Source organism: Oncorhynchus mykiss, chromosome 18, assembly GCF_013265735.2.
Source record: "Oncorhynchus mykiss isolate Arlee chromosome 18, USDA_OmykA_1.1, whole genome shotgun sequence".
NCBI classification, from domain to species: Eukaryota; Metazoa; Chordata; class Actinopteri; order Salmoniformes; family Salmonidae; genus Oncorhynchus; species Oncorhynchus mykiss.
Window position 1 is genome coordinate 39,697,624 of NC_048582.1, and position 26,271 is coordinate 39,723,894.

Consider the following 26,271-nt stretch of genomic DNA (forward strand, 5'->3'; position numbering starts at 1 on the left):
TCAATTTTTACCTGTTTTAATGAACCCTGATTACAATTTAATTACAAATAAGGGGTGAAAAATACAAGAGAAACAGAAGGTATGCTTCCTCAAGGCATGGAGTCTCATCTCTCAGTTTGAGTGTTAAATAACCGCTGAGAAGAGTGAACGAAGAGAGAGAGGGAGGTTAGAGGGAGAGAGATGGTCACCTTTCAAATAATACAATATCTTTTTCCTCACAGAGTCCTCCCAAAAGTGAAAAATAATATATATACACAAGACCAAAAAATATATTTCAAAACGAAGGTAATGTGATAGGATTATGTGAGCCCCTCTTTTCCATGTGTCCACAATTACAAATACAACCAGCTTAGTTGAAGTTTTAACTACTATTTTAGTTCAGATAAGTGTAAGATGGAGGAGTTGTCATTGTTTGGAAAATACATACTGAAAAATAAAACACAACTCATGAGAGATTCAAATAGCCATGGAAAAGAGGTAGGCCCAGGGTACAAAATAATCAAATAGTAAATCATGTTAATAATAATAATAATAATAATAATAATAATAATAATAATAATAATGACAGTAATAATATATTTTGAAAAATAAACAGCAATGATGATATTGAGGGAAAAGTATAGTAGGGAAAAAATGGTGATTTAATGTTTCTTTCTAAGCAACAATTAAGGCAGCTGTCAGTTACAATGCAAGGTGGGACAAAAGACTAGCTGGGTGGCTAAAGGCATCAGCATGCTTCTGTTTGACTGGTCCCGAACCGAATGACTGTGTTCGCAAAACTCCCTTAAAGACATTCGCTTGAAAAACAAGAAAAAAAAGTGGCAATAGTACGGTTTGTCCATTTTGAGATGCCGTAGCCAGTATACACTTCCTCAAAGTAGTCAGAATAACTCAAGAAATATGTAATTAATTGAAGTTTTTGCAGAGAAGATCTTAGTCGCGCAATTTTAAACCTAACTAAGTGGGTGCAGTATTTCTAAACAAAAAAAAATGTGCATGAAAATGAGTCGTCTCTCCTTGAATGACAACTAAGACTTTATTGAAGAATCCATACTGTTGACCAATCACCGAAGGGGCATAGACTTCAGCTACTGACGTCGGTTTCCTTCTAGAAAAAATATAATGTGCCCAAACAGCCGAAAAAACCTTACCGAAGTCCAAAATGTAACAAAATGTTAGCATAATAAATCCACAAACTCTTCTGAACGGTTTCTGCTGGGAAGCATGCGGACGCCTTAAGGCAACACCAACAGCTGCTTAGACACCCACTCACGCCACACTAGCGCTATGAACAAACTCTGGGCAAGTCTTATTTTGGCCTGGATCTTGTTATGTTACCCAGCTGGAGGGGCATATACACAGTAGATGGCACCTGCAAAGCGTTTTCTCAGATTACGGGAAGTCCCTCTCCGAGGTTTTGTGATGTCATATCCTGCTTGGGCGGTGGTGGTTTCTCTGGTTAAGCGTCTACAAAGCCAGAGGGACTAGTACGGGGGTGGGAAATCATGTCGCTAGTGATGTCACCTTCCTTTTACTCTAGGTTAGCCGCATTTACGCATTTCCACCCCTCTCAGCAGACCAGGTCTACCTCACATGTGTACACACAGGTGGTGGAGTGTTGCTGATGCATTCTCCTAGTATAGTTCATGGTCCAAGACAAAAGGCAGGTTCAGTAGACCTCTAGTCCCTGTGTTCCCAGGAGCATTTGGGATGTCGAGAAGGGGTGAGCCTGGTCGTAAAAGCTGAGGTTCAGGGTCCAAGATCTAACATTTCTCCATTATTTGTTCATTTACTGTCCCTTTACACTCACCATCCTTCAACCCCTAAACAGAATACTTGTTTTTATAGTACAAACAGAACCGTGTTCCGATTCCTCTTGCACAAGGACCCTTTTCAATGCAGTTCCACAGTCAAGAGGGGCAAGGAGAGAAGAGGGCTCCCTCATATATGCCCAACATATAGTTACCATTACAATTCCTGATTCATAATCAAATTATACGTTTTTTGGAAATATAACATTTGTATTTAATATATTCAAATAAAATGTGTAGTATTGGTTTAAGTTATTCAGCATCTGTTTCTTAAATGGTATAAAACAAATAAGGCAAAGTGGCAATCAGTGTATGCGGTCTGTTCCCACGCCACACCAACTCATTTCAGTACGGTATGCTCTTGAGGCTTCTACAGAAGTGTGTGTGTGTGTGTGTGTTTGTGGGGAGGTACCATGTGAGTTAACAATGAGATTTTTTTTTTTTTACACGAGTGTGAACGCCAGGGAACAACATTGTGTCTGTGTGTGGGAGAGTGTGAGCACATTATTTGGCAGGGGTAATTCCTTTAAGTCACCTGTCAGTTTAAAAAAAAGGCACAATCTCAATTTGTCCGGTTTGTTCATTAAAACGGGCAAAGTTCAAATGTCACTAAAAAGGCTTTGTGAAGTTGCCTGATATCACCTCGGTACTCGCATTCATGGTATACTTTCTTGGGGCGGGAGGGGAAAATCTATTAATTTCAGTCTCGGTTCAAGAACATTGTATATACAGAGGTACTTCTAACCCTCCGTTCACTGCAAATGCCCCACCGCATCTCCCCAAATACGGTCCTTTTTTTTTGTTTTTTGAGGCACCCTCTATGGGAGAAACAGGAGCGGCTTAAACGAGGGGAAAGGAGACCTTTAAGATAATATTTCAACAACATTTCAAGCGCGGACTAACTACCCATTTCCTCGATCCGCTCTTCTTAGAAGATTGTGCAAAAGTCTTGTAGGGTCCCCAAAAGCTGTCCATTAAGGCCTGGTTGGGTTGGGTACTGCATTGTTGCCATGGTAGGTGTCAATCAACACTTGAGTGACAGGAAGGCCATAAGAGACAAGGGGGGGGGGTCTCCAGTCAGTCCGTCCACGTCCTCTATAGATCTGCACGCCATTATGGTTTTTGTCCCTATGCTCAAGTCTGGGGAGAGACGATTATCAAAGAGCGTCTGGTGAAAAGGAGGGCTCACTCAGACAAATTCAGTCTTAAGTCTGTCCCTGTCGAAGAGGTCTGACATACGCGGACAAGGAGGTCTCTGTTTTGAATCCTGAGATCCCTTCCCAGTCATAAAAGGTGATGGAACAGTTGACAAGAGTTGGTAGGCGGTCCCCGTCAAGACAAGCACTTCTGTAATCTCTTTTCAAGTCTGTTGAAGGTAGAAGGCATTGTCGTGATGTCACCCCCCCCCCCAGTGTCAGCAATATTAAGGTTCTTCTGGGAGAGTGGGTCTGAAGGGACTCTTTCCCATCTGTTTTGATGCAACATAAAAGGCTAAGGAGCTAAGGGCGTTACTGGGAGGAGATGTTGAGGGGAGATGGAGGCACCTTAAGGCAGCGTACAGGTCTAAGGGATGGATCCTGGAACTAGGCCCGTTTAGAGGGGATATCTAATGGCCAGCCTTAGTTTCTCAGTCACAGCATGTTGAGCTGTGTGTTAATGTTCACTATTAAATCAGTTCAAAATGAGAGTAAAAAAAGCCTTCCGCACAGGCACTTGTGTATATGCGTAAGCTTGGTTATATGAGCGAGTGTGTATGTAGGTATGGGCATGAGATCGTCTCTCTCTCTCTGTGTGTGTGTGTGTATCCCTGCCTCAACATGCTCCGTGGTTCTCCAGAGACAGCTGGGCTGTGGCTCTCTGCAGCTCGGAGCTGGCCCTGCGCTGGGCCGGAGGAGCCCCCAGACTCATGGACGGGCTTCTCCTTGGCCCCTCCCCATTCTCTGACTCCCTCCTTGCCGGCTCCTCCACCACCTCCTTCTCCGCCCGCACTTTCTTATCCTCGGCCTCCTCGCGCTCGCCATAGGCCTCCATCTTCTGGTCCTCGCTCCAGCGGCGTTTGAAGCGCAGCTTGAGGGGGATACAGAGGGTGCCGCCGGGGCTGATGGGAGGTCCCTGGCCTGGCTCGCTCTTGAGGCCCAGCAGGGAGGGAGTCAGAGGGCCCATGGGAGGGGCGGCGGGGGTCTTGAACACATCCTCATCCAGGTCGTCAGCGGCGATGGCACCCAGGTTGGTAATGGCGGTAGGGGCGGTTCCGTTGGTGGGATGAGGGGGGGTGAAGACGTCGCCCTCGTAGTCGTCGAGCAGCTCGTCCTCCTCGCTGATGTCGGTCACCTCCACTTCCTCATCGGACTCAATGTCAGAGACGGGCTCCACCTAGGCAACAAGAGTCAACAGAGGAGTCATTGATGAACACATCTCTTTTTACATTAAACTAGGGGTTAGTCAGGCAAACCTTGATTCTGGTTAGTGATTGGCTCACCTTGATTTTGGGAGGGCCCACTGAGGAGGAGTTAGAGAGCAGCCCTAAAGCAGCGTAGGAGGAGCCTAGGCTGGAGGAGGACCCACCGGTAGAGGAGGCGGAGCAGTCCCTCTGTTTACGCCCCAGTGGAGGCGGCTGCAGCTTGAACTTGAAGGGCGAGGGGTGCTGCTCCTCCCCTTGATGGTGGTGCAGCGAATGGGAGTGGGGCATGGGCGGGGCATGGTGGTGGGCTGTTATGGGCTTGTCAGGGGCGGCAGAAGGCCTGTGGGGCTGGGGGACCACGATGTTGGGGTAGTGGAAGAAGGCTCTGGGGCTGAGGTGGTAGTTGTAGACACTCTGGTGGTGGGCCTGCAGGTAGCGCTTCATGTCGTCCGGGTTGAAGGAGAAGTGGGAGCCCAGCATGGGGCTGAGGGAGGGGGACGGGGTGTAGGGCAGGTGGGAGCCAGGGGTCATGGACAGGGCTGGGGACAGAGTGGACCCCAGGAGGCCCCCAGGGCCCGGCAGTGGGGACACAGGGAACGGAGACATGGGGTCACCGTGGACCCTGTGGCCGGGCGGGGGACGGCCTAGCCCGCCGGGTCCCCCATAGGCACGAAACAGCGAGTCATGGGAGAGGCGGGGGTGGAGGAGGCCGCGGAACGCCCGTTCGGGGCCCACGCCGCCACGATCTTCACCCCCCACGCCTTCCTCCAGCTCAGAATTGGTGGAGGTGCCATCGCTGCAGTCGGAGACAGAGCCGCGGCCCATACGGCGGGCCACGCTGCTGAACACGCCCGGGCTGCGCAGGTCCTCATTGGGGGAGAGCACTTCGGACGGGGTGGAGGGGGGGAAGCGGAAGTGGCTGCCCCCGGTCGGCACGGGAGGGGCGCTCTGGGGGACTCCCCTACCTGGAGACAGAGAACAGGACAAGTGAGTTAGAGGGTAGGAATGAAAGAGAGACAGAGACAGAGAGCGAGCAGTTAGTGTGAGGCAATGGGTGACTGATTCTCCTTCTGAGTCAAAGTGAAACCAAGTCAGAAAAAGCAGATGAGTGAGAGTAAAAGTTACTGTACACAGAATCACAGACCGAGACAGAGAGAGAAAACCCACTGCTCACGTGTTACATTCCCCTTTTCTGCCCTGCGATACCAAATTGTGGCGCACAACAAGTTCTTGGCATCCTCGCCCGTGCCAAAATTAAATATTGGAAAGTCATTCTTTTTGCCATCACAAACACGAGTCGGGCTGCTCCATTTTCCTAAAACCGCTGAGTGAGTTAACGTCGGAGAGGCATGGGTGTGTGTGACCACTATATCAAAACATGTCAAAACCCAGACCACATCACATAGGGAGTATAATAAAAACTCCATGCAAAACGCTATGTCACGTGGTATCAGGCTTCGAGTGTGCCATATTTACACTGTGTGGCTGTGATTACTGCCCCGGGGCCTAAAAAAAAAGAGGAAACACTTGATATGAAGCATTTAAACAAATATGCAATATGCAAACATCGCTCCACTACATAAACCTGACGGGAGATGGAAGAGTATTTTAAGCATTTAGTCCACGTCATTACCTGTCAGTCATTGTAGCCGCTTCCACAACAAAATGGCGCTAGTACGTGTTAGGCTCTCGGGCACATTAGGGCTCTGTATTGGCGTAGCTAGCCTTTAAAACCGTTTATAACTGGACAGACACAGAAATCAAATCTCCCAACGATCAGACGTCAGTAAATGCATATGAGGACTTTGTGGAAGTGCTTTAAGACTTCCAAATGATGGACATTTACAACGTATTCATCTATAGTATCTTTAAAACTGTGCCAGTGATGGTCTCCCGGTGGATTTTCAACCAGACTAGAGACAGAGTACTGACCAGAGCCCATGTCGATGAAGGGGTAGTTGACCAGCACCAGCTTGTTGAAGTTGAACTTGTAGGTGAACCTCTTCCCTTTGGTCTTGTGGAGGATTCTCTTGTTGTAGTAATATCTGCGGGGTCAAGGTTTACACGGTTACTCGCTATTTGTTCAATTTGCACGGTTAAATAAGGATGAAATAGATTTGATGGCACACAAAGACACCACATTATGTGGTCCTACTGAGTGTGATACGCAGAACACCCCCCAAAAAAAGACATAGATAATGCATTACTATGTAATTGTATTACAATGTAATTGTATTGCTATTTATCTAAGGCAAGGGTTTCCAACCCTGTTTCCTACAGAGTTACCCTCCTCCAACCTGGTTCAGCTTATCAACCAGACGACTGCAATCAGGTGGGCTCGATGAGGGTTGGAGTGAAAACCTACAGGACGGTAGCTCTCCAGCAACGGGGTTGGAGGGCCCTGATCTAAGGGTATCATTAGGTGCGGTAACCATGACAATACGAAACGTAATGAGCGCACACACACACACACTGGAGAATAGTAGAATGTTTCACCTCAATGAGACAAACCTTTACAAACAATGGCCAAATGAACACGCATGGACTCAGTCTAAGGACTTCAGTTGCACTAGGAGTGGAAGGAAGTCCTCAGCCATTGTGGCCGGTGAACCAAAGGTAGCTAGCTCGTCTCACTGCTGAACCTCCCGCGCCGGCACAGTGAGGACTCAATGGATGAAGGGCCTCTCCCGATTGCAGCGGCTACCACTATGACTAGAGGGCTCCCACCTACACACGCTAAATGGCAGTAATAGTAGGAGGCTTCCTAGTGCTTACTTTGATATAGATGTGAAGTGGAGACAGGTTTGGACTGGAACGTAAATGTTCACAGGCGCAGAGAGAGAGAGAGCACTCGAACACGTGGGGGAAAGGCCAGGAAGACACACACACACACACGTGATACGGTGAATGACTTTACTGGAGTTGACACACGCAAGCAAGCAAGCACACACACACACACACACACAAGCAGAGAGAGCTGGGAGAAACATGCGGACACACAAGGGCTCAAGCTTGCTCTACGGTGCTTTGAAGAACAATTGAACTCACTTCAAACAAAGAGCTAACGTTACTACTGCCTCTATGACACAGCTTTAAAGTACATTCTAAACACTAACACACACACACACTTCGCAGCCCAAGCAGCCCCTAATCCAATCCTAAACCCTAATGAGGGAAGAACATTGCCATGTTTCAATTACTTCAGAATTTAAAAAGCTCCTTTCATTGCAGAGTTTTATGACAGAAGAAAGTACCATAGACGTTAGGTCAGACCGGTCGAGGAGACTGGTACACCATAGAAACAAACCGACAAGGCGCAGATGGGATGGAGGAGGACTGGCAGAGAAAGCAGCTGTGATGAGTTATCGGTAGGATGAGCACTATCTGACCCACACCAACCTACGACATGAAGGTGACGCTGACAAGCCAGTGTGTGGCAGCCAGAGATATGCGTGTGGTGTGTGTGTGTGTGTGTGAAATTGAGTGAGCGAAAAAAAGAGAGCGAGAACAGACTGCCGACTAAATAAAAGCTCTCGGCTTCCCACGTGTGCTCTGCAGCGTGTGTTTCTAAAGACAAGGTTGTCTAAATGAGCGGTCACGTTAAAACGAGGGACCTTGACGTACATCCGAGATCAACAAGTCGTGATGAACCGCGCTCCCACTTTCTCCTCTGTTCTCCTCCCTTTCTCTTTGAAAAACAAACAGGGGGGGGGGGGGCACTCCAGAGCTCTCATTGTTCTGGCCCGTCTTAAATCAGCTAAAAACAGTATTTTAATAACAGCTATTAGTTGAGTCCGGTGCGTTAGAGCTAGGCTGGAGTAAAAGGTTAAACACACTGTAGCCCACTATGACTACAGATTCCCCCCCACTTCAGGTCTGTATTTACATAGGTTTGTTACACTTAGATTAAATCTATTTTGCAAGAGAGACCCGTTTACTTCATTTCTTCATCCTACAATACCCAGAATCCCTAAGTCGAGTCGATAGTTGTTCCCCTTTCTTACCTAAGCGCTCTGCTCAGCTTGTCGTAGTTCATCTGCGGTTTGCACTTGCGGGCACCCCACAGTCGGGCCACCTCTTCGGGGTCCTTGATGACAAACTCTCCGTAGTCGCCCTGCCAAGCGATGACTTCATGGTACTCCTCCTTCCGCAGCAGCTCCAGGATGAAGCACCAGAGCTGAATCTGTCGCGAGCCGGGGCTCGACTCGGGTTTGTAGGCCCAGTCGGGGAAGGCAAACCCTGGGGAGGGGGGGGAGGAGGGGAAAGGGGGTTATATGGAGGTGTAGTGTTCAAATGCTGGGGATGAAGGAGCGAAGAACAAAGGCAACAGGGAAAGGCTGGTAGTGGAGAGTCGACAAAGGGTTTGTGAGTCGTGGGTTTGATCTCCAGGTGACAGGTCACATGTAGATTATTGACCAAGTCACCTTGGATAAAACAAAGTATTACAGAGCTGTACTGGGGGATCAGTGTTCAAACCCCCCCAAAAATGTTGTTTTTTTGGGGCGGGTAACTTTGTTTGAGTTTAAAATCCAAGCTGTACAGGCCTGGTGCTTTCGTATCAGTTCCATGTTTATCGTTAATCAAAACGGCCTTGAGTATGAAGACAAAATAAAAGCTATAACGAGCATTAGACACACGTGAGAACAGGGAGCGCAAGTATGTGTTTTAGAGATGTAGGTTGTGCTTAAAGACTCAACACCACTTCAACACAAGGCCAGGCAGAGACATAAACCCCCCCCCCGCACACAAACACACACACCTCATTAGGACCAGATGTGCTCTAGGAAGCAGGCCGAGAAATCGCCCTCAGAGAACCACATGGGCACAGCGCAACAGATAAAACCACACCACGGCGTACATACCAGAGGCATTTATGTTATAATAGAAAACAGAAGGACATCATATCTAGAATACTAGAGTAAACACTGAGATAAGAACACAAACAGCAATACCGACAACTGGTACCCTATTGCCCCATTGAACCACCTGTTGAGCCAAAGTCCACAATTGTCACTATAAACCTTCATTCCAGGTCAAATGCTGCTGCACCAGAGGGACTTCGATGCCCTTTGTCACACACAAAAAAAAAAAAACTCTTTGTATGAAGGAAGGAAGATTCGATTTTGCGAGTGGCCCAGATAAAAGCCTATGACACGTGACTCACAAAGTAATTGGATAGGGATAACAGGCTAAACCGTTGAACTACTTCAATTGTCTCGTCTGAATTGGACAGAACAGTGAATGGTTCTGATGGCAAGCCGACGCTTCACAGCTCCTAAAGCATAAGCGTATAATTCCCACAACGACGACAAGAGCGGCCAGATCAATGGAGGCACTTTAAGGTCTGTGCCACTTGGGCAGATGCTGGGAAGCTGGTGGCAAAGCACATGTAAAGCCCGGCAGGGGCATATAAAATGAGAGCGAGTGAGCAAACTGAACAAACACACACACACACACACATGTTCAGAAAAGGTAAAGTGGGTGCATGCGTGGGAGAAGAGTGCTCACACATACAAATAGCAGCAATGCCCACAGAGTGCGTCAGTGCTGACTCATGGCCTCTTCTTGTTTGTCATTCAGTTTTCACATGGAGCGCGCCTTTCCCCTCCGCGCTGCCATCCCTTTCTTTCCCTCGCTCCCTCTGACACCATTGCTTAGCAACAGGACATTTTAGCTCTATAAATAAAACACCAGAAACACACTGAACATAAAACTGTAATTCAATTAAAAAAAGGTATCTAAAGTTCAGAGAGTGTTTGGGGGGGGGGGGGGGGGCAAAGTGGTAAAAGACTAAATGAGCGAGGGAGGACCGAGAGAAGGAGGCATCACAGGAAAAGAGAACTTGTCATCTGTGGTTTCACTGATGAAAGGTCGCGGTCCTGCTCTGCTGTCCCTTAGCCGACATTCACTGTCGTGTCCGTCACATACTACAAATCTCTTAACTCAAATCACTGACACTCACAACGCTGCTCCTCTCTAGACAGATGCGGGAGCTCACACACACACACACACAGCATAACAGCCATTACAAGCCCGTCTCCTGCTCTGCTGTGCTCACTACCAGTGGTCCTGGTGGGACTGCTGCTGATCCTGCGGGTGACAGTAACTATGACAGGAATTACACACGGATAAACACAACCCTGGTTACGCGCCATAATAACACACATCACTTCCCATGTGTGGTGTGCTGATACCTGGGAGAGTCATGTAGCGGGGCCATAATGATCCGACGAACATCAGGTGTATGAGGTCAGTAAGACGAAACAGTTGTCCAACCATTTCCCCTGGGTCTCTAAAGGAAATAACTGAAGGAGTAGGGACAAAAAAGTGCATTTTTATGGTTACCACAAGAGTGTGAGACCATTATTCGAGGCACCCTAATTTCCCTTCCAACAGAAATATACGATCTCTAAACGAGAACCATTTTTCATACGAGGATTTCAATACGGCTACTTGATGTTAGCGGCCGTATGACGTCATGTGTTTATAATAGTAGCTTTAAATAACAGATAGTCATCTCGTGCATTGTCCTGAACGCCTGCTGGTCTGAGACCAGGGGCTCCATCGCCTCTTTTTCACCCTGTTCCCTCCATCAATCCCCCCCCCCATTTTCCCTCCCTTCCTCCTATTCTTTGCTGGCTCTATATTTAGCTGGAGGAAAAGGTCAGCCTCCGTCTGCTAGTGACGGCTGCCTGGACACAGAGGGAGGTAGGAGGGGGCACGGACTTGTTCTCTGAGTGAGTAGTCCATCACCACTGGACTACCCTCCATTGAACTTCAATGGGGACATGCCACGGTGCATTGAGAGGGTGAACACACACAAATAAAAAAACAAGGTAAGCGCTAAAACGTCTTGTAGCTAAAAAAAAAAGGTGGATGCTAACATTGACTCATGCTAGCCTGAGGGCTAATAGCTCCCTATCCTAAAGACATTGCCATCAACACCAACTCATTAAAGGTTGCTAGATCGAATCCCCGAGCAGACAAGGTAAATCTGTCGTTCTGCCCCTGAACAAGGCAGAACCCACTGTTCCTAGGCTGTCATTGTAAATAAGAATGTTCTTAAACTGACTTGCCTATTTAAATAAAATGAAAAAATGTCAGAGTCCCGGGGCGAAGCATTAATAGTGAGACAAGGAAGGGTAACTTAAAAACCCAGGAAGACAGAAAAAAACAGATCGAGTGTAGGAGGGGCTAAGGACCCAGACAGGAAAAACACCCCACCCCGATGTAGATCAAAGAGGCCAGTCAGAGCTGCAGGTGCACCACATGAACTTTCACCCCTCTCCCGATTCTAGAAGTCAACTGTTCCATAAGAGAGAGAGAGTGGAGGCATGAAAAACTCAAATCAGCACAGAGTACTGTGAAAGAGACTAGAAGAGAGATCGGAAAATCTCTCACTGGCTCTTAATAAGTACATTATAAAAATGTTTAAAAAAAAGGCATATTAGGCTGTGTGACCTTTCCAAAGATATAAGGCGCAAAGGGAATAAGCTATACATTGGTTGTGTTTGCTGTGTGCGATTGGCCCCCTATGCACTAAGCTCTGGGATGTTTATGCATCCAGCAGCCACCATGCAGGTGCACCAGACCCCAAGCAATGTAGCAGCCCAAAACAAAAAAAAAGACAGGGCTGTGTGGTGTTGTCATGGCAGTACCGTCACAAAGACGCGACTCCACACGGCAGACCCTCGATATGTTACCTTCATCTTTACATCAACAATTGCCAATGTCAACGCCACCGAGACGAAATCAAGTTGGAGCATGACGGTGGTTGGACAGTCGTAGGGACTGGACTGCGACGGTGTAATGGATCCCGGGGCGCGACGGCCAACTCTGCCCAGACAGAAACCAGACGCGTCTTGGAGAGTTCCGTGCAGTGCAAGCTGTGATTAAAAAAAAAAAAATCAGCCTTAGATGGTTAGACAGGGCGCGTGTTTGCGCCAATTTTCCTGCTATGTGAGGACTGTCGAGTATGAGTGCAGGCCTTGTCCCGTGCAGAGAGGACACAGAGCCAGTGTTTATGAGCACGCCTGTGCAGGCCCTCAACGCTCAGCAATAGTTCCCTGGGACAGACATCCTAAATACTAGTCTTGGAAACCTGAGGTTAGGAAATGGAGTTGATCTCCATAATAAACTTGATTTGTGCGTATATTATTAGCAACTAATAGAACACTCATAATTCACTATAAAGTATTTGTTAGAATCTTTGATAAACATCAACCAATTTGAAGACTTGAGTAGGAATTGCTTGACCGAGCTTGACCCTTAACACTAGAAACGCTAAAGCAGTCATTTGGACTTCATGAATTTAAAAAAATGTATTACTCTGGCACTTGTAAAGTCATGCCCCCTTCCGTCCTTTAATTCTCCTAAATAAGTCTATATAACACACGGTCATTGTTAGAATCTTAATTAATATCACAAACAGAACTAGAGTTACAACCAGTTTTAGGATGGCATGTCAATTTTTTTATGATTTTCCCGTTGCCCCTCCTCCTCCCAACAGTAGGGCCTGCTCTCCTTCTCCTGGAAAACGAAACGGAACGGAACCAAAACTAAATTTCACACATAACAGATTAAATAAATGAAGTAAAGTATGATGGGGGAAAGGGGGGAGAATAGGTGAGTTGAAGAGTGAGGAGAAGCGAACGATGTAATTATGTAATCACTAATTGTGAATGAAGAACAGGCCATTCTATTGTATTGACCTACTCCACTTATAATCTCTAAAATGGTATGAACCCTATATCAGTCCACTGAATCTAAGCAGCCTTAACAGTATTCTCGGAGTACACAGTGAGAGCGTGCGTCATTTACAATGGCAAGAAGACTAAGACAAATGGATGCAGATGCTCAGTTATAGAGGTGCTACAAAATCGAAATGAAAATGCTCAGAGGGTGGGGAAGGAACGAATCATGACATCCCTGATGATTATTCTTCTGATTCTGAGCCTCAGCCTGAACCGACACCAGAGGTGGCGCGCGCAAAAAAAAACTTTAAAAAAAAAAAACACCTGAACGGTGCACACTGAGCAGGCCTCAAATTTCCTGGCGGCATCGCCCGACAAGGCCGTGGATGCAACTTTGTGTGGCCGCAAGGCCCCCTAAAACAATTCCATGTCTTGTGGCCAAATTGGCCATTAATGCCCTTGGCCTGAATATAATAATTATAATTCCCATTTCCTGGCTGCCAATCGTTGTGCTCCGAAGCTACCTCTCACTTACATTGCGCTCTCAGGTATCTCAATCCTTATAAGGCAATGCCATGAGAAGGACACGATTCTCGGGCATCGCAGCTCCGAAGTACAAGACAGACACATTGGGACGCACAAGCGCGTCTTTCTTATCGAATTCCCGGGGTGCACATTGATGTTAGAAGAACTGTCCACATTTACTTTTCCTCAGCCAACAAGATGAGTAACGGACAGCAAAAGCACTTGCGCCCCCCCCGATAGTACAAACGTTTAGTTATCCTACCTATTCCATTGGTCAGCTTGTCGTTCGTTACATGACAAAAAAATAAAGATCCCAAACAGACTCTGGGTACATTGCGGGACGATAGATCCCAAACTCATACAACCACTGTACATCAAACAAACTTGATGTCGTCCGATGTAACATATCAGAACGTTTAGTTTGAAATGTTGATAAACTATATTACTTCTTCACATTATAAGCACAGCAATGCGCACACGGCAGTAGGCGACACACGCAAATGTTCCAAAATGCAATTAGCGAGAAAACGCGGTTCTCAAAAAGCCCACCGCAAATACGAGCGGTTTTATGCGACAGAGACTAAAAAAAATAGACATTTAGAAAAAGAGGGAAGACCTACGGATGTAACGACTAGCACGTGTTGCTAATATGACTAGGATTGACCATGGCTGCTGGACAACAAAATAAAGTTATTTGAAAACCAATAGAACGTGAGAGAAATAGCCTACTGGTTTCAATGGCACTTGAGGAAGTGTTTCTAAAATAAATTCCCTTGACATTCCTATGTTTGGAATTTGACTAATCTACTTTGAAACAAGGTAAGACATGCCTCACAAAATGACAACAACAAAAAACACCCAGGTTTTAAACAATTACATTTATGGTTAAATAGTTTCAACATGTTTTCTGCCTCCGCTCATACCGCAAGGTGTGTGATTTTGTGCGCAACAGGCACGGGCCTTTCTCTCCTAACAAAGAGTGACCAGTAGGTCAATGCGGGGTGCTACTGCGGCTGCTACTACTACAAACCCTAACCACCAAATCAATTCGGCCCACGCCCCTGGGCTTATGTCATCAGAATCCTTCCTTTAGAAGTTAACTGGCGTTAAGCATATACAGTGCCTTGCGAAAGTATTCGGCCCCCTTGAACTTTGCGACCTTTTGCCGCATTTCAGGCTTCAAACATAAAGATATAAAACTGTATTTTTGTGTGAAGAATCAACAACAAGTGGGACACAATCATGAAGTGGAACGACATTTATTGGATATTTCAAACTTTTTTAACAAATCAAAAACTGAAAAATTGGGCGTGCAAAATTATTCAGCCCCTTTACTTTCAGTGCAGCAAACTCTCTCCAGAAGTTCAGTGAGGATCTCTGAATGATCCAATGTTGACCTAAATGACTAATGATGAATACAATCCACCTGTGTGTAATCAAGTCTCCGTATAAATGCACCTGCACCGTGATAGTCTCAGAGGTCCGTTAAAAGCTCAGAGAGCATCATGAAGACCAAGGAACACACCAGGCAGGTCCGAGATACTGTTGTGAAGAAGTTTAAAGCCGGATTTGGATACAAAAAGATTTCCCAAGCTTTAAACATCCCAAGGAGCACTGTGCAAGCGATAATATTGAAATGGAAGGAGTATCAGACCACTGCAAATCTACCAAGACCTGGCCGTCCCTCTACACTTTCAGCTCATACAAGGAGAAGACTGATCAGAGATGCAGCCAAGAGGCCCATGATCACTCTGGATGAACTGCAGAGATCTACAGCTGAGGTGGGAGACTCTGTCCATAGGACAACAATCAGTCGTATATTGGCCTTTATGGAAGTGGCAAGAAGAAAGCCATTTCTTAAAGATATCCATAAAAAGTGTTGTTTAAAGTTTGCCACAAGCCACCTGGGAGACACACCAAACATGTGGAAGAAGGTGCTCTGGTCAGATGAAACCAAAATTGAACTTTTTGGCAACAATGCAAAACGTTATGTTTGGCGTAAAAGCAACACAGCTGAACACACCATCCCCACTGTCAAACATGGTAGTGGCAGCATCATGGTTTGGGCCTGCTTTTCTTCAGCAGGGACAGGGAAGATGGTTAAAATTGATGGGAAGATGGATCGAGCCAAATACAGGACCATTCTGGAAGAAAACCTGATGGAGTCTGCAAAAGACCTGAGACTGGGACGGAGATTTGTCTTCCAACAAGACAATGATCCAAAACATAAAGCAAAATCTACAATGGAATGGTTCAAAAATAAACATATCCAGGTGTTAGAATGGCCAAGTCAAAGTCCAGACCTGAATCCAATCGAGAATCTGTGGAAAGAACTGAAAACTGCTGTTCACAAATGCTCTCCATCCAACCTCACTGAGCTCGAGCTGTTTTGCAAGGAGGAATGGGAAAAAATGCCAGTCTCTCGATGTGCAAAACTGATAGAGACATACCCCAAGCGACTTACAGCTGTAATCGCAGCAAAAGGTGGCGCTACAAAGTATTAACTTAAGGGGGCTGAATAATTTTGCACGCCCACTTTTTCAGTTTTTGATTTGTTAAAAAAGTTTGAAATATCCAATAAATGTCGTTCCACTTCATGATTGTGTCCCACTTGTTGTTGATTCTTCACAAAAAAATACAGTTTTATATCTTTATGTTTGAAGCCTGAAATGTGGCAAAAGGTCGCAAAGTTCAAGGGGGCCGAATACTTTCGCAAGGCACTGTATATATATATATAAAATGAAAAGTCTGACTACATTTTCTGGCGCCTCCCTCATGTCCACACCAATGCTGACATGTGAGGCTATAGCCATTATGCATTTATCACCTACACTTTGACAGGCAAATTATTTATCTACATACGTTTTTTAAAGTTGTTTTTAAAAACAGATTAGCTAGTGTTTTTAAAATATATTTAAATTGGCTATTTTGGTTAAAGGCCTTGGTGCCAGATTGGGCACCTCTTGAAGGCCAAATAGCCTTGCCCCTAAAATCTCAAAATTCCACCATCAAATGAAACGCCACCACCAGCTTTGGTTGTTTATGTGGCATGCTCCAACTGATGCTATTGCGTGAAGATGCTTTACTTGGCTGACAAGCTGACAATAATTGACTTTGTTTGACTGCTGCCATAATCAACACATTCATTATGATGCCATTATTGCTTTTGTGCTGATTTTCAGTATTTATCAAGCACACTTGGCGCTTATAATGATGTTTAGGCTGAATGAGGTTGTAATCATTTGACCACGTGTCAAATAGCACATTTCTTGGTGGCTGTTATTATATATTTTTTTATAACAAAAAGCTCTTACCGCATTCCAACACATATGCTTTCTGTTTCATAGTTGTAACAATGGCACTGCACCAATTAAATGTATTTTACACTTTATTTGTGCAAAGCAGTCATCAAGGCAAAGGGTGTCTACTTTGAAGAATCTCAAATATATTTTGATTTCTTTAACACTTTTTTGTTTACTACATGATTCCATATGTGTTATTTCATAGTTTTGATGTCTTCACTAGTATTCAACAATGTATAAAATACTAAAAAATAAAATAAAAACCCTTGAATGAGTAGGTGTATCCAAACTTCTAACAGGTACTGTATATATTTATAAACTGGGTGGTTCGAGCCCTGAATGCTGATTGGCTGACAGCCGTGGCATACCACAGGTATGGCAAATCATTTATTTTTTACTGCTCTAATTAAGTTGGTAACCATTTTATAATAGCAATAAGGCACGTCAGGGGTTTGTGGCATATGGCCAATATAGCATGGCTAAGGGCTCTGTCCAGGCACTCAGCTTTGCGTCGTGCCTAAGAACAGCCCTTAGCCATGCTATATTGGCCATATACCACACCCACCCGTGCCTTATTGTTTAAATATATATAGCCTACAGTAACATACTAATGAAAATGCTATTGTGTTATTTAACTTTTTTATTTATTTTTAAATACAATATTGCCAAAGAACTTTAGAAACACAGGCAAATTATTATTTTTGCAATAGCATATATGAAATGTATTAATTACACTGTTAGAATGTTGTAAGTCAGAACGAGGGGGGGGGGGGGGGGGGGGGTGGCTCGAGAGCCAGCGGTTCTAGTGTTAAGAGGATGGTAGAATATAAATAAATAAAAATTCCACTTGAGAGGTATTTGCACATCCTTAATCTAAGCTTTATCATCCCATCGACCGTTAAGCCCGCTGTGAACCATGTGACTGAGTAGAGAGTAGAGGCAGTGACCTGAAGAAGACCTGGAAGTGATCAGAGGGGACATGGAGGGGTCGGTTGGGTGAGCCGGGCTTAGCGCAGGCTTTTCCCTCCATGCTCTGGGATGGTACTAACAGGGTAATGTGCAAGACCCCTGGACAAAATCAGGTCATGTCCAAGTGAGAGGACGACCATGTGTTGTCTAAATCCCCACTACTCCAGAGAGTAACTCTGCCTATGGAAAGTGGGGCATGCTGTTGAAAGAAGTCAGCTCTGATTGGCTTTTTCCTCATAGACAAGCATCCTTGCTGTGACTTGGAAATGAGTCTATCCAGAGGGCAGTGGTCTGAAAGTGGGTTCTGACTGGTCAGTCCAGACAGCCTCCCAGTGGGGTGGACCCAGATCGGCCCGTTCGCACAGTTGGTCCTTTCAGCCCCCTGTGGGTGACAGACAGAGTCAGTCATCTGGGCCCAAGTCACTGGTGGTGCTACAGGGGCCTGGCTTCTGGTGCGGGATATTTGGTGGCAGACTAGGGATCACAAGCATTCCATGGGGAGAAATGCAAGTAAGTTCCACTGTCTTAACTCTTCGCTCATCTCAGTCTGTTATATCTTATCCCCTGCTCCCCTGTTATTTGTCCTATAATTTGAGGCACACAGTTTATCTCCTGGCTCTCTTCAGATTCTTATTCTGTGAAGGAGGGAGGGGGGTGCACTAAAAGTTCTCTTCTGAACTCAGGGGGATCCAGGCATAGCCGTGGGAAGTAGGGGTACTGAGGGTGCTGCACCCCCTGAAAAAAGAAAATTGGAATAAAAATGTAATATTTTGTTTTTGTTTAGAAAGATCTCCCAAAAGTAGCGCACTGGGCCTTTACTAGTCCTGTATTAGCGGACCTATAAAGCCGTCTGTAGGGCGGGCAAAGTTTTTTCCCCCCTTGCACCCCTCCTCCCAAAGTCTGCAACAAAAAAAAACGCAGCACCCCCACCCCCAAACATATTCCCGCGGCTATGCATCCAGGCAGCACAGATTAGAGGTCTGGCCTGTGCTCTGTTGGAGGCAGACAGGACTTTGGCCTCTGTAGACAGCAGCAGTGTCTGGCTTCTTCTAAGCCAATTCTGTCTCTTCGATTCGTCAGACGGCACACGCAACAAACTTCACTCAAAGACGTATGAAATCTCAGGTTTGTGAGTTCACAAAAACACCAAGACTTGCAGGATGATGGGAGAGATTCTGGGAAAGTAACAGCAAACAGAGCAGGAGAAAGTGAGGGGGAGTGAGAAAGGTGACATGGAAGAGAGGACAAGGAGCTAACATTGAGACATTCAGAAAGTCGGTGAGAGAAAGATGAAGACGTAGGCCTAGACAGAGCAGAAGATCAAGGAAATGCAAGCGATAAAAAAAATACGTGGTCAGGGTGGGTTAACGCAGTGGAAAGGGGGCTGGAAACGGGAGGAAGAATCAGAGAAACGGATAGATTGCCCAGTTTTACAAAGTTCTGTGTTGAGGTTAGGTCTCCAGACAGTCTTTACTTTCATTTCTCTCCACAACCACAGACAGCGGCTGACGACAACTTGGTGGCTCCAGCTGTGAGATTAGCGCACAGTCGACATCAGGGCTCCCTCCACCACAGCCCAGAATAAACCACCAAACCAAGGGAACGAGATAAATCAGTCAGAACTGAAGCTGCCAATCTCTCCACTGACGGCTAATGCATCTTTAAATGTTCCATATTTCCATAGAGACAAAAAAAAGTTTCATATTCATAGTCATTAGTGATAGTAGAGTCTTGGTGGCAGTACAGTGCTTCCACTCAGGCCTCTCATGATCTAGAACTAGCTTCAAATTGACTTGATACTAATACCCAACAGATTAGGTTATATGGAAGCATTTTGCTGTAATTTATTTGCCGTGATCAATATCAGGGCATCATTAAGGATGTTTACACAAATCGGTCTCAGGCAGCCTGCATATAGGGGTAACTGTAATGTTATCACGTTGTAAAGTCCATGTTTCAGCAGAAACAAACTCAATGGCACCAAAGCCCGGCCGTCCCGTCTACAGTCAGCTGTCAATATCAGGGCATCATTAATGATGTTTACACAGATCGGTCTCAGGCAGCCTGCATACAGGCTTACTGCAACGTGTAACGGCGTCACGTTGTAGAGTCCATGTTTCAGCAGAAACAAACTCATTGGCACCGAAGTCCAGCCGTCCTGTCTTCAGTAAGCTGCTCGTTCCATCCACCCACCGAAAAAAAAAGAAAGTATTTTAATCTGATGAAGGTCTTCCCCCGTAACCGCCGGTTACACGGTCATTGTGCCAGCCCTAAATGTAGGCTGTACGCAAATCAGAAACTTCAGGAAAGCTACATGGTTTATTTTAGTGGGGCATGCAACACATCTACTTGTTTGTGATTGATGATAGGATGTATGCAAAAACACTGGGCCTGAGGTGGCCATTTTAACCATCTCGGTGTTCACATTTTCCTAATTTGGTTAAATCCAAGTCCTATTGCATTAGCACTGGATCCTCCTCAGACTAAATCGGGTGCGTAGAAATATAAGAGAGAGTCAATGTGGCGTCACCACAAAGATGGCAACCAACATCAGCACTAGCGTGAGAATTGAGAGTGTGCTGCGTGTGTCTGTGTAGTGGGTCTGTGTATGTAATGCAACACAGACGTCAGCATTTTAACTGGTATGTGGGGGGTCCGGCCCCCGTAATAAACTGTTGTGTGAGAGTGTGTGTGTGTGTTCAGCATAGAACACATAAATGCAGAGTAAATCTTCATTACCCTGAGTCTAGCTCTTGTAAGTACAATCAGTCTGATAGAAGGGGGGGGGGGGGGGTTCTCAGTCGAGTCAGGGAAAATAACAAATGTGCCGCTTACTTAACTCTGAGCTGTGGTCTCTGGCTGTAAAGCTTACCAACTGGAGAGGAGACGGAGGGAGAAAACAGACACACTGAAGGAGTTTCAAACCTCCCCTGATAAGATGGAACCATTTGATGACTAACAGGAACAGGGCTGAGATTCCCTTCTGTTCTGTCACAGCCTGTAAACAGGCTTCCCCTTCAGCTTTCTCCTTCTTCACACCTTACCTGCTTTGATCTTGCTCTGGTGAAGAATCGGGTGCAAGTTGTCATGTTGTGTGAAGTAGCGTGAGAAAGGAGGGGTCCACACAGCAGCGTTCTCACCAGTTCAGCCTTCACACACGCCCATGTTCACAGAGACGCACTTTAGAATATCACAGAGTACACCACTAACACAAACATTAGTTTGAAGTAAAACACACTACCACACACTCATGTGGAAAAGCCAAAGCCGCAGGGATTCAGAGCGAGTTCTGACAGACACAGGCGAGACAAAACCTCAGGGTTCCCACCAAACCCAGGGCTGGAGCAGACAAAACACCCAGGCTGCTCCCCTCCGTCCACAAGCCACAGGACAGAGCAACCTGCACTTTTGACAGCTTGGCTAAACACTGGGACACAGATGGCCATGGGTGAATGACGTGATGTGTTAATATTTTGTCCAAACAGTACTTTCGCATTTAAAAACATTTTACTAGAAAAATGTACCAATGTACAGATCTGTTAAACACCAAATATGATACTTTGTAACTGATATGTCAGATATTTTAGTCCCTTTGACACAGTGACTAACACAACCGTACCATCTGATTAAGTGAAGCCCAACGGCATTGATGGTAACATTCCAGCTCAGAAGAGAAAAGTTAGCATATCTATGCTAAATATTCAATTCTGTATTTTAGATTAGGGGTTTGGTAATGATTTTGAAGATTTTAAAAACCTTCTACATAATATGTCCTTAAACCTTGTGTCATAGTACAGGACAAAGTTGATCTTTCACTGATAAGGCCTGTTTGATTTAGGCTAGACTTAAACCTTCGGAATGTCAGTTGAAGACCAAATGTCTAGATTTGAAAGCAAAAAAAAGCAAAAAAAACAAAAAACAGTCTGTTCAACAGATTTCAAATGGGGGAGAAAAGCACAAAACATAAGCATAAGAATTCATGTCATTCTAGAAAGATATGCTTATCATCGAGAGTAAAATGGACCCAAGTTGACTTAAATTGGTTTGGTCACATCAAGCTCCTTCTTGGAGTTTGTGAAGAAGCCGGAACCTCTGCATCCTGTCAGGTGTTCACAGATAGAGACCCTGACATGTTATCTGCTCAGCGGCCCGACTATTTTTTGGTTCCACTTGGGCTACCCTGGCGTTTCATCTACACTGCAGGAGCCTTTCAAGCGTGGAGCCGAGTGGGGGAGCAACCCTACTGTAGTAGTACAAATAGTCTACTGTATTCAGTGGGTAATGAACTATGGCGCGTGCCTTTGTTTTACCAGTATTACCTGGGACTGGTGTGCTTTCTTTTCCTCACGATAGGGGTAATAACTAAAGCACATTTCCAGGAAAAAAAATTATCTTCCCATCATCACGGGTCAGAGTACGGAGTTCACTTGCGATGGTGCAGGTTTCCAATCTGACGACACCATCATAACCTGCTTATTAAGGGTTTTCAATAACATTGATCCATTACTTGGTCAGCTTGGCCTAGTCAACATGTTGGGAATATGCTGTTGAGAAAGCCTCTCTTTTAGAGCCTAGGACAATTTCAACCCACTATGCTTACTAATTTGCTTTCCTGACATTCATGTCGTTTAAATGCAGACGGGAACCATGTTGAATATTCCCACTGACAAACATGAGCACCCCCAGCAGTCACTTGCAGTGGCCTATGCAGGCTAATTCCTCGTGTATGGGTCCTTTCACTTCGTACACTGGGGAAGACAACAAAAAGTGCCCGGCTACAGCTGTGACGTCGCACATGTGGCGGTTTGTTGATATAATGAGTAACACAAGTGGAAAATTAGGAGCTAGCAGCCCAGACTGCTTGCATCCTGGTCGGATGCAGTGTGGAGTGTGACCCATAGAACTGGAATCCCAGTGCTGTTGACAGATGCCAAGGCACCTTTGAGCTGTTTCACCTGGGCCAGAGTCAGCCGGGAGCGTGCAATGTTCAGAATGGAACAGACAGATGTACTATAGACCTATGCATTGGACTTCAGTCTCTATCATGTGGATTCGAGAGCCATGTAAGCCTATGTGACATTCTATAATCTACAACATAAATACGTGCCTGAATACCATTGCCTATTTAGAAACAAATTCATGCTAATGATATTTTCCTGGAATGTTGGCATCAGTCTCCATTACAATACTAATGAAGAGTAGCACAAAGTAACTCCCATACAGCATAACGATCCAGTTATTAGACAACAGAGTTGCTACACAAAGATGTGGGAGGACAGCGGCTTAGCCTACAAGATGGATTCCCGAGATTTGAAACATTCGGGAACAAATTGAACCAATGAGTGCAGATGAGTGAACGCCATGAAACTACTTAGGGACACTAAATCTGCCCGGGGGGGGGAACTGCTCCTCCCACAATGTCTCTTTTCAGAGGAGTAAGAGATACCTGGATTCCTGCATGTTAGAGGATCCTGGGTGGGGTGCTGACTGAAGGCCCAGGGCCACAATACCATTTGGTGTATGAAAACAAAATCCCCATTTTACATTGACCCTTCAGCTTCCCAGTTCCCACATCCCGTATGTAGGATACCTCGCAACCGGTGTCCATACTCCTCAAAATATCATGTAATATTTGCTGTGTGACAGGATGAGTTTGTGTTGTGGCAAACATAAAGCAACATCTCCTAGAATTCCAAATAGGCCTCATTTAAATCCCAACATTTTCTGGCTCATTAGACGCTACAGGACAACTCAGAAATGTGGGCATTCTATTTATGGGAAAATAGTATGTGATCAAGCATAAATGTTTTTTTGCAAGTGTGAGACCAACTGTAAGCCATGTCCCAAATGAGAGGTGTAGCTCAAATGAGGTGGGGGAAAAGGTACACCTACATAGAGCCAACTCGTATGGAAAACAGTCCCATACTCTAAATAAGTTATTTCATGTGTGGGTGTACCCGAGACTGGGGGAGGGGAATGGAATAATCCGCTAATGGTTTAATGCATGTGAACATGATTTCGCTGGCAATGCACTTATTTCTATTCGACCAGAGAGAGGGGAATCGATCTTGCCAACTAGACCTACTCAGAGTGTGATTGCGGAATGCAATTCCGGGCGTTCTTTATACTTCTATTGGTGTTAATGCACCATAACGTTGGATGCCAACCATCGATAAACCCCACAGAAGAAGAAGAGATGAAACAGACAGGGGTGACACCAGTAGCTAGCTAGGACACCGGTAGACAGTGTCATTCGACGAGTACTGCTTTCCCGTAGTTATGTTAACATTACAGCGAGGGCAGGTGCTGGCAGCAAGTACTAACGTTACTAAGTACACTGGTAACTAATTACTAGGACACCAGTAGACAGTGACCCCCCCCCCCTCCTATAAAAGTTGTGCCTGAGTTGGGACGGCAGGTAGCCTAGTGGTTAGAGCTTTGGGCCAGTAACCGAAAGGTTGCTATTTCTAATCCCCGAGCTGACAATCTGTCGTTCTGCCCCTGAACAAGGCAGTTAACCCACTGTTCCTAGGCCGTCATTGTAAATAAGAATTTGTTAACTAATTAAATAAAAGCAAATATGAATTCAACCTCATTCATTATATCCAGCACCATATCAGTGTCTACTACATATGTGAAAATTGCACGTTTATATGATGTGGTTTAAAAAGATAAAGATCCTAAAAAAATGTTTCTCTGACATCACAGGGTAGGATTAAAAGTTAAGAAAAAAGGTGATTTTCAAAACCTGCAACGTTTTTAGTCAGAGGGTGGGTATTTATTTTCCCCAACGTCATCGCGAATCTGGGTTTAACTTTTGATGTAATCGGCTAGAATTTTTATTTTATTTTTTAACATTATATCTTTCTACAAAACGTAGAAATGTGCCGTTCACACATTATGTAGACATTGATTTTGTGCTGGAAATAATTAAATGACGTTGAAAAGCGGTGGTTAAATGTCGAATGAGTTTCCTGGCATGCCCAACTAGCAACCCTGGTAAATAGTTAAGTAATGGAGAACTAAACAAATAAACAAACTGTTTATTAACAGGTCTGTGTCCGTTTGATAGCGTAAGCAGGGTTACGTTAGCTAACACCAAATGTTACTCGCCAGGAATGTCCATTTTGGGGGGAATTGGTTAGCTAGCTAGTCAAATGTGGAAGTTGGAGAGTTGGTTAGCTAACTAGTTGGAATAATAGCCAAGTAAACTTAGCTATCAGACACCGACACAGTAAGCTGTTTGCTAACTAATACACAGTGGTGTGAGCAAATGGTTTTGCGTGGTTATTTTACAAACTTTCCACGCCGAGTTAGCTAGCTCTGCTTGGACTCGAGTAGGAAATTGCGGCAATCAGCTAGCTAATTAGCCTAGCGCCCTAGCCTGTCTGGGTTTTTCAACGTCTCATTACGCAGAGTTCTTAAATCAGTAGTTATTTACGATAACCATTGGTCATTGCGATCACACAAGGGTACATAATTACAAGTTGATCATTTTGCCATTACCAAATGATCCAGTTGTGATTGTGTTGTTACGTGAAACAATAACAACCGCCAGTCGAGCGCCATAAAGTATCAAGCACTTCCAGTGGACAACAACAGGAACACAGAGTTCCATTCGGACAATAGTTGGTCCGCGAACATGATCGTAACTTACCCGTGTCCCCGGGGGTTTTCATGGTGACTCTGGTCAATTCAGAAAGTTTCCCGTTTGGTTGTTAGTTAGCGTGGTATTGGACACCCAGCCTTCGTTGTTCTTGACAAATTAAAATCGAAAAATTCCTCGCTGGCTTGAAAACTTTTCCGTTTCTAAGCTTAGCCTAAACCCCTCTGTTCTCATGCGCTCTAACCCCCCAGGCCCCCTACTGTTCCCTAGTTACTTCTGAGCTCCTAACTTTATTTTGTATTTTCTTTTTCACAAACCGTAGAGACGAATGTTGCTCTAGCTTGGTATAAACCCACTCGTCAGCACTGCATGGCGTTGAACTTTGAGTCCGTCGTGCTGATAGTGGGGGAATGCCTTGTTATAATTCTTTAGCTAATCAGTTTAGCCGCATTAAAATGTTGCAATGGTCGAATCTTCCACATCGTCATTGCAGCAGTCAAAACATCGCATGAAAAACTCTCAATCTGAGTATGGAACCACGTTTTTTTTTCTCTTTCTACAGACTTTTATTTTTCCACTCACTCCGTATTCTCAACCCCCAGCCCCCCCCCCCCCCCCCCCCCTCCCCCCCCCCCTCCTCTCTAGGGGTGTCGTGTTTCGCTCTCCCTACCACACGGGGCCGCCCACGCGGACCTGGGAAGGAGCTTACGCCTACTTGCCATTCGCCTGGTTGGCGTCACTACACCACACGGCGTTGCTGTGGAGACCCACCGCCGCCGGTAATGTTGATGTATCCCGTTTGCCGCGAATATGTAACCGCATCAAATCATAGTCAGTGGTTATTTGATACTCTTCCCACTTAGTTTACTGCAGGGTTGCCAGGTCTAGCTAAAATGTGTAGGCCAAAACATGCCGACAAGGCCTAAGAACTAGCCAAAATGTTTCGCAGTAAGAGAGGAGCTGC

At 45.4% G+C, this 26,271-nt stretch overlaps 1 protein-coding gene across 1 annotated transcript; it reads right to left on the bottom strand.

Moving 5' to 3' along the window:
- On the bottom strand, positions 1-25,913 carry LOC110496209 (ETS domain-containing transcription factor ERF). Its single transcript, XM_021571979.2, has 5 exons — positions 25,359-25,913; positions 8,217-8,451; positions 6,145-6,257; positions 4,291-5,177; positions 1-4,184 (listed from the first exon to the last, which is right to left on the bottom strand). Exons 1-5 carry the CDS (start codon positions 25,378-25,380, stop codon positions 3,624-3,626), a joined length of 1,818 nt encoding a protein of 605 aa, XP_021427654.1. The 5' UTR covers positions 25,381-25,913; the 3' UTR covers positions 1-3,623.
- Between the last annotated feature and the right edge of the window lie 358 nt (positions 25,914-26,271).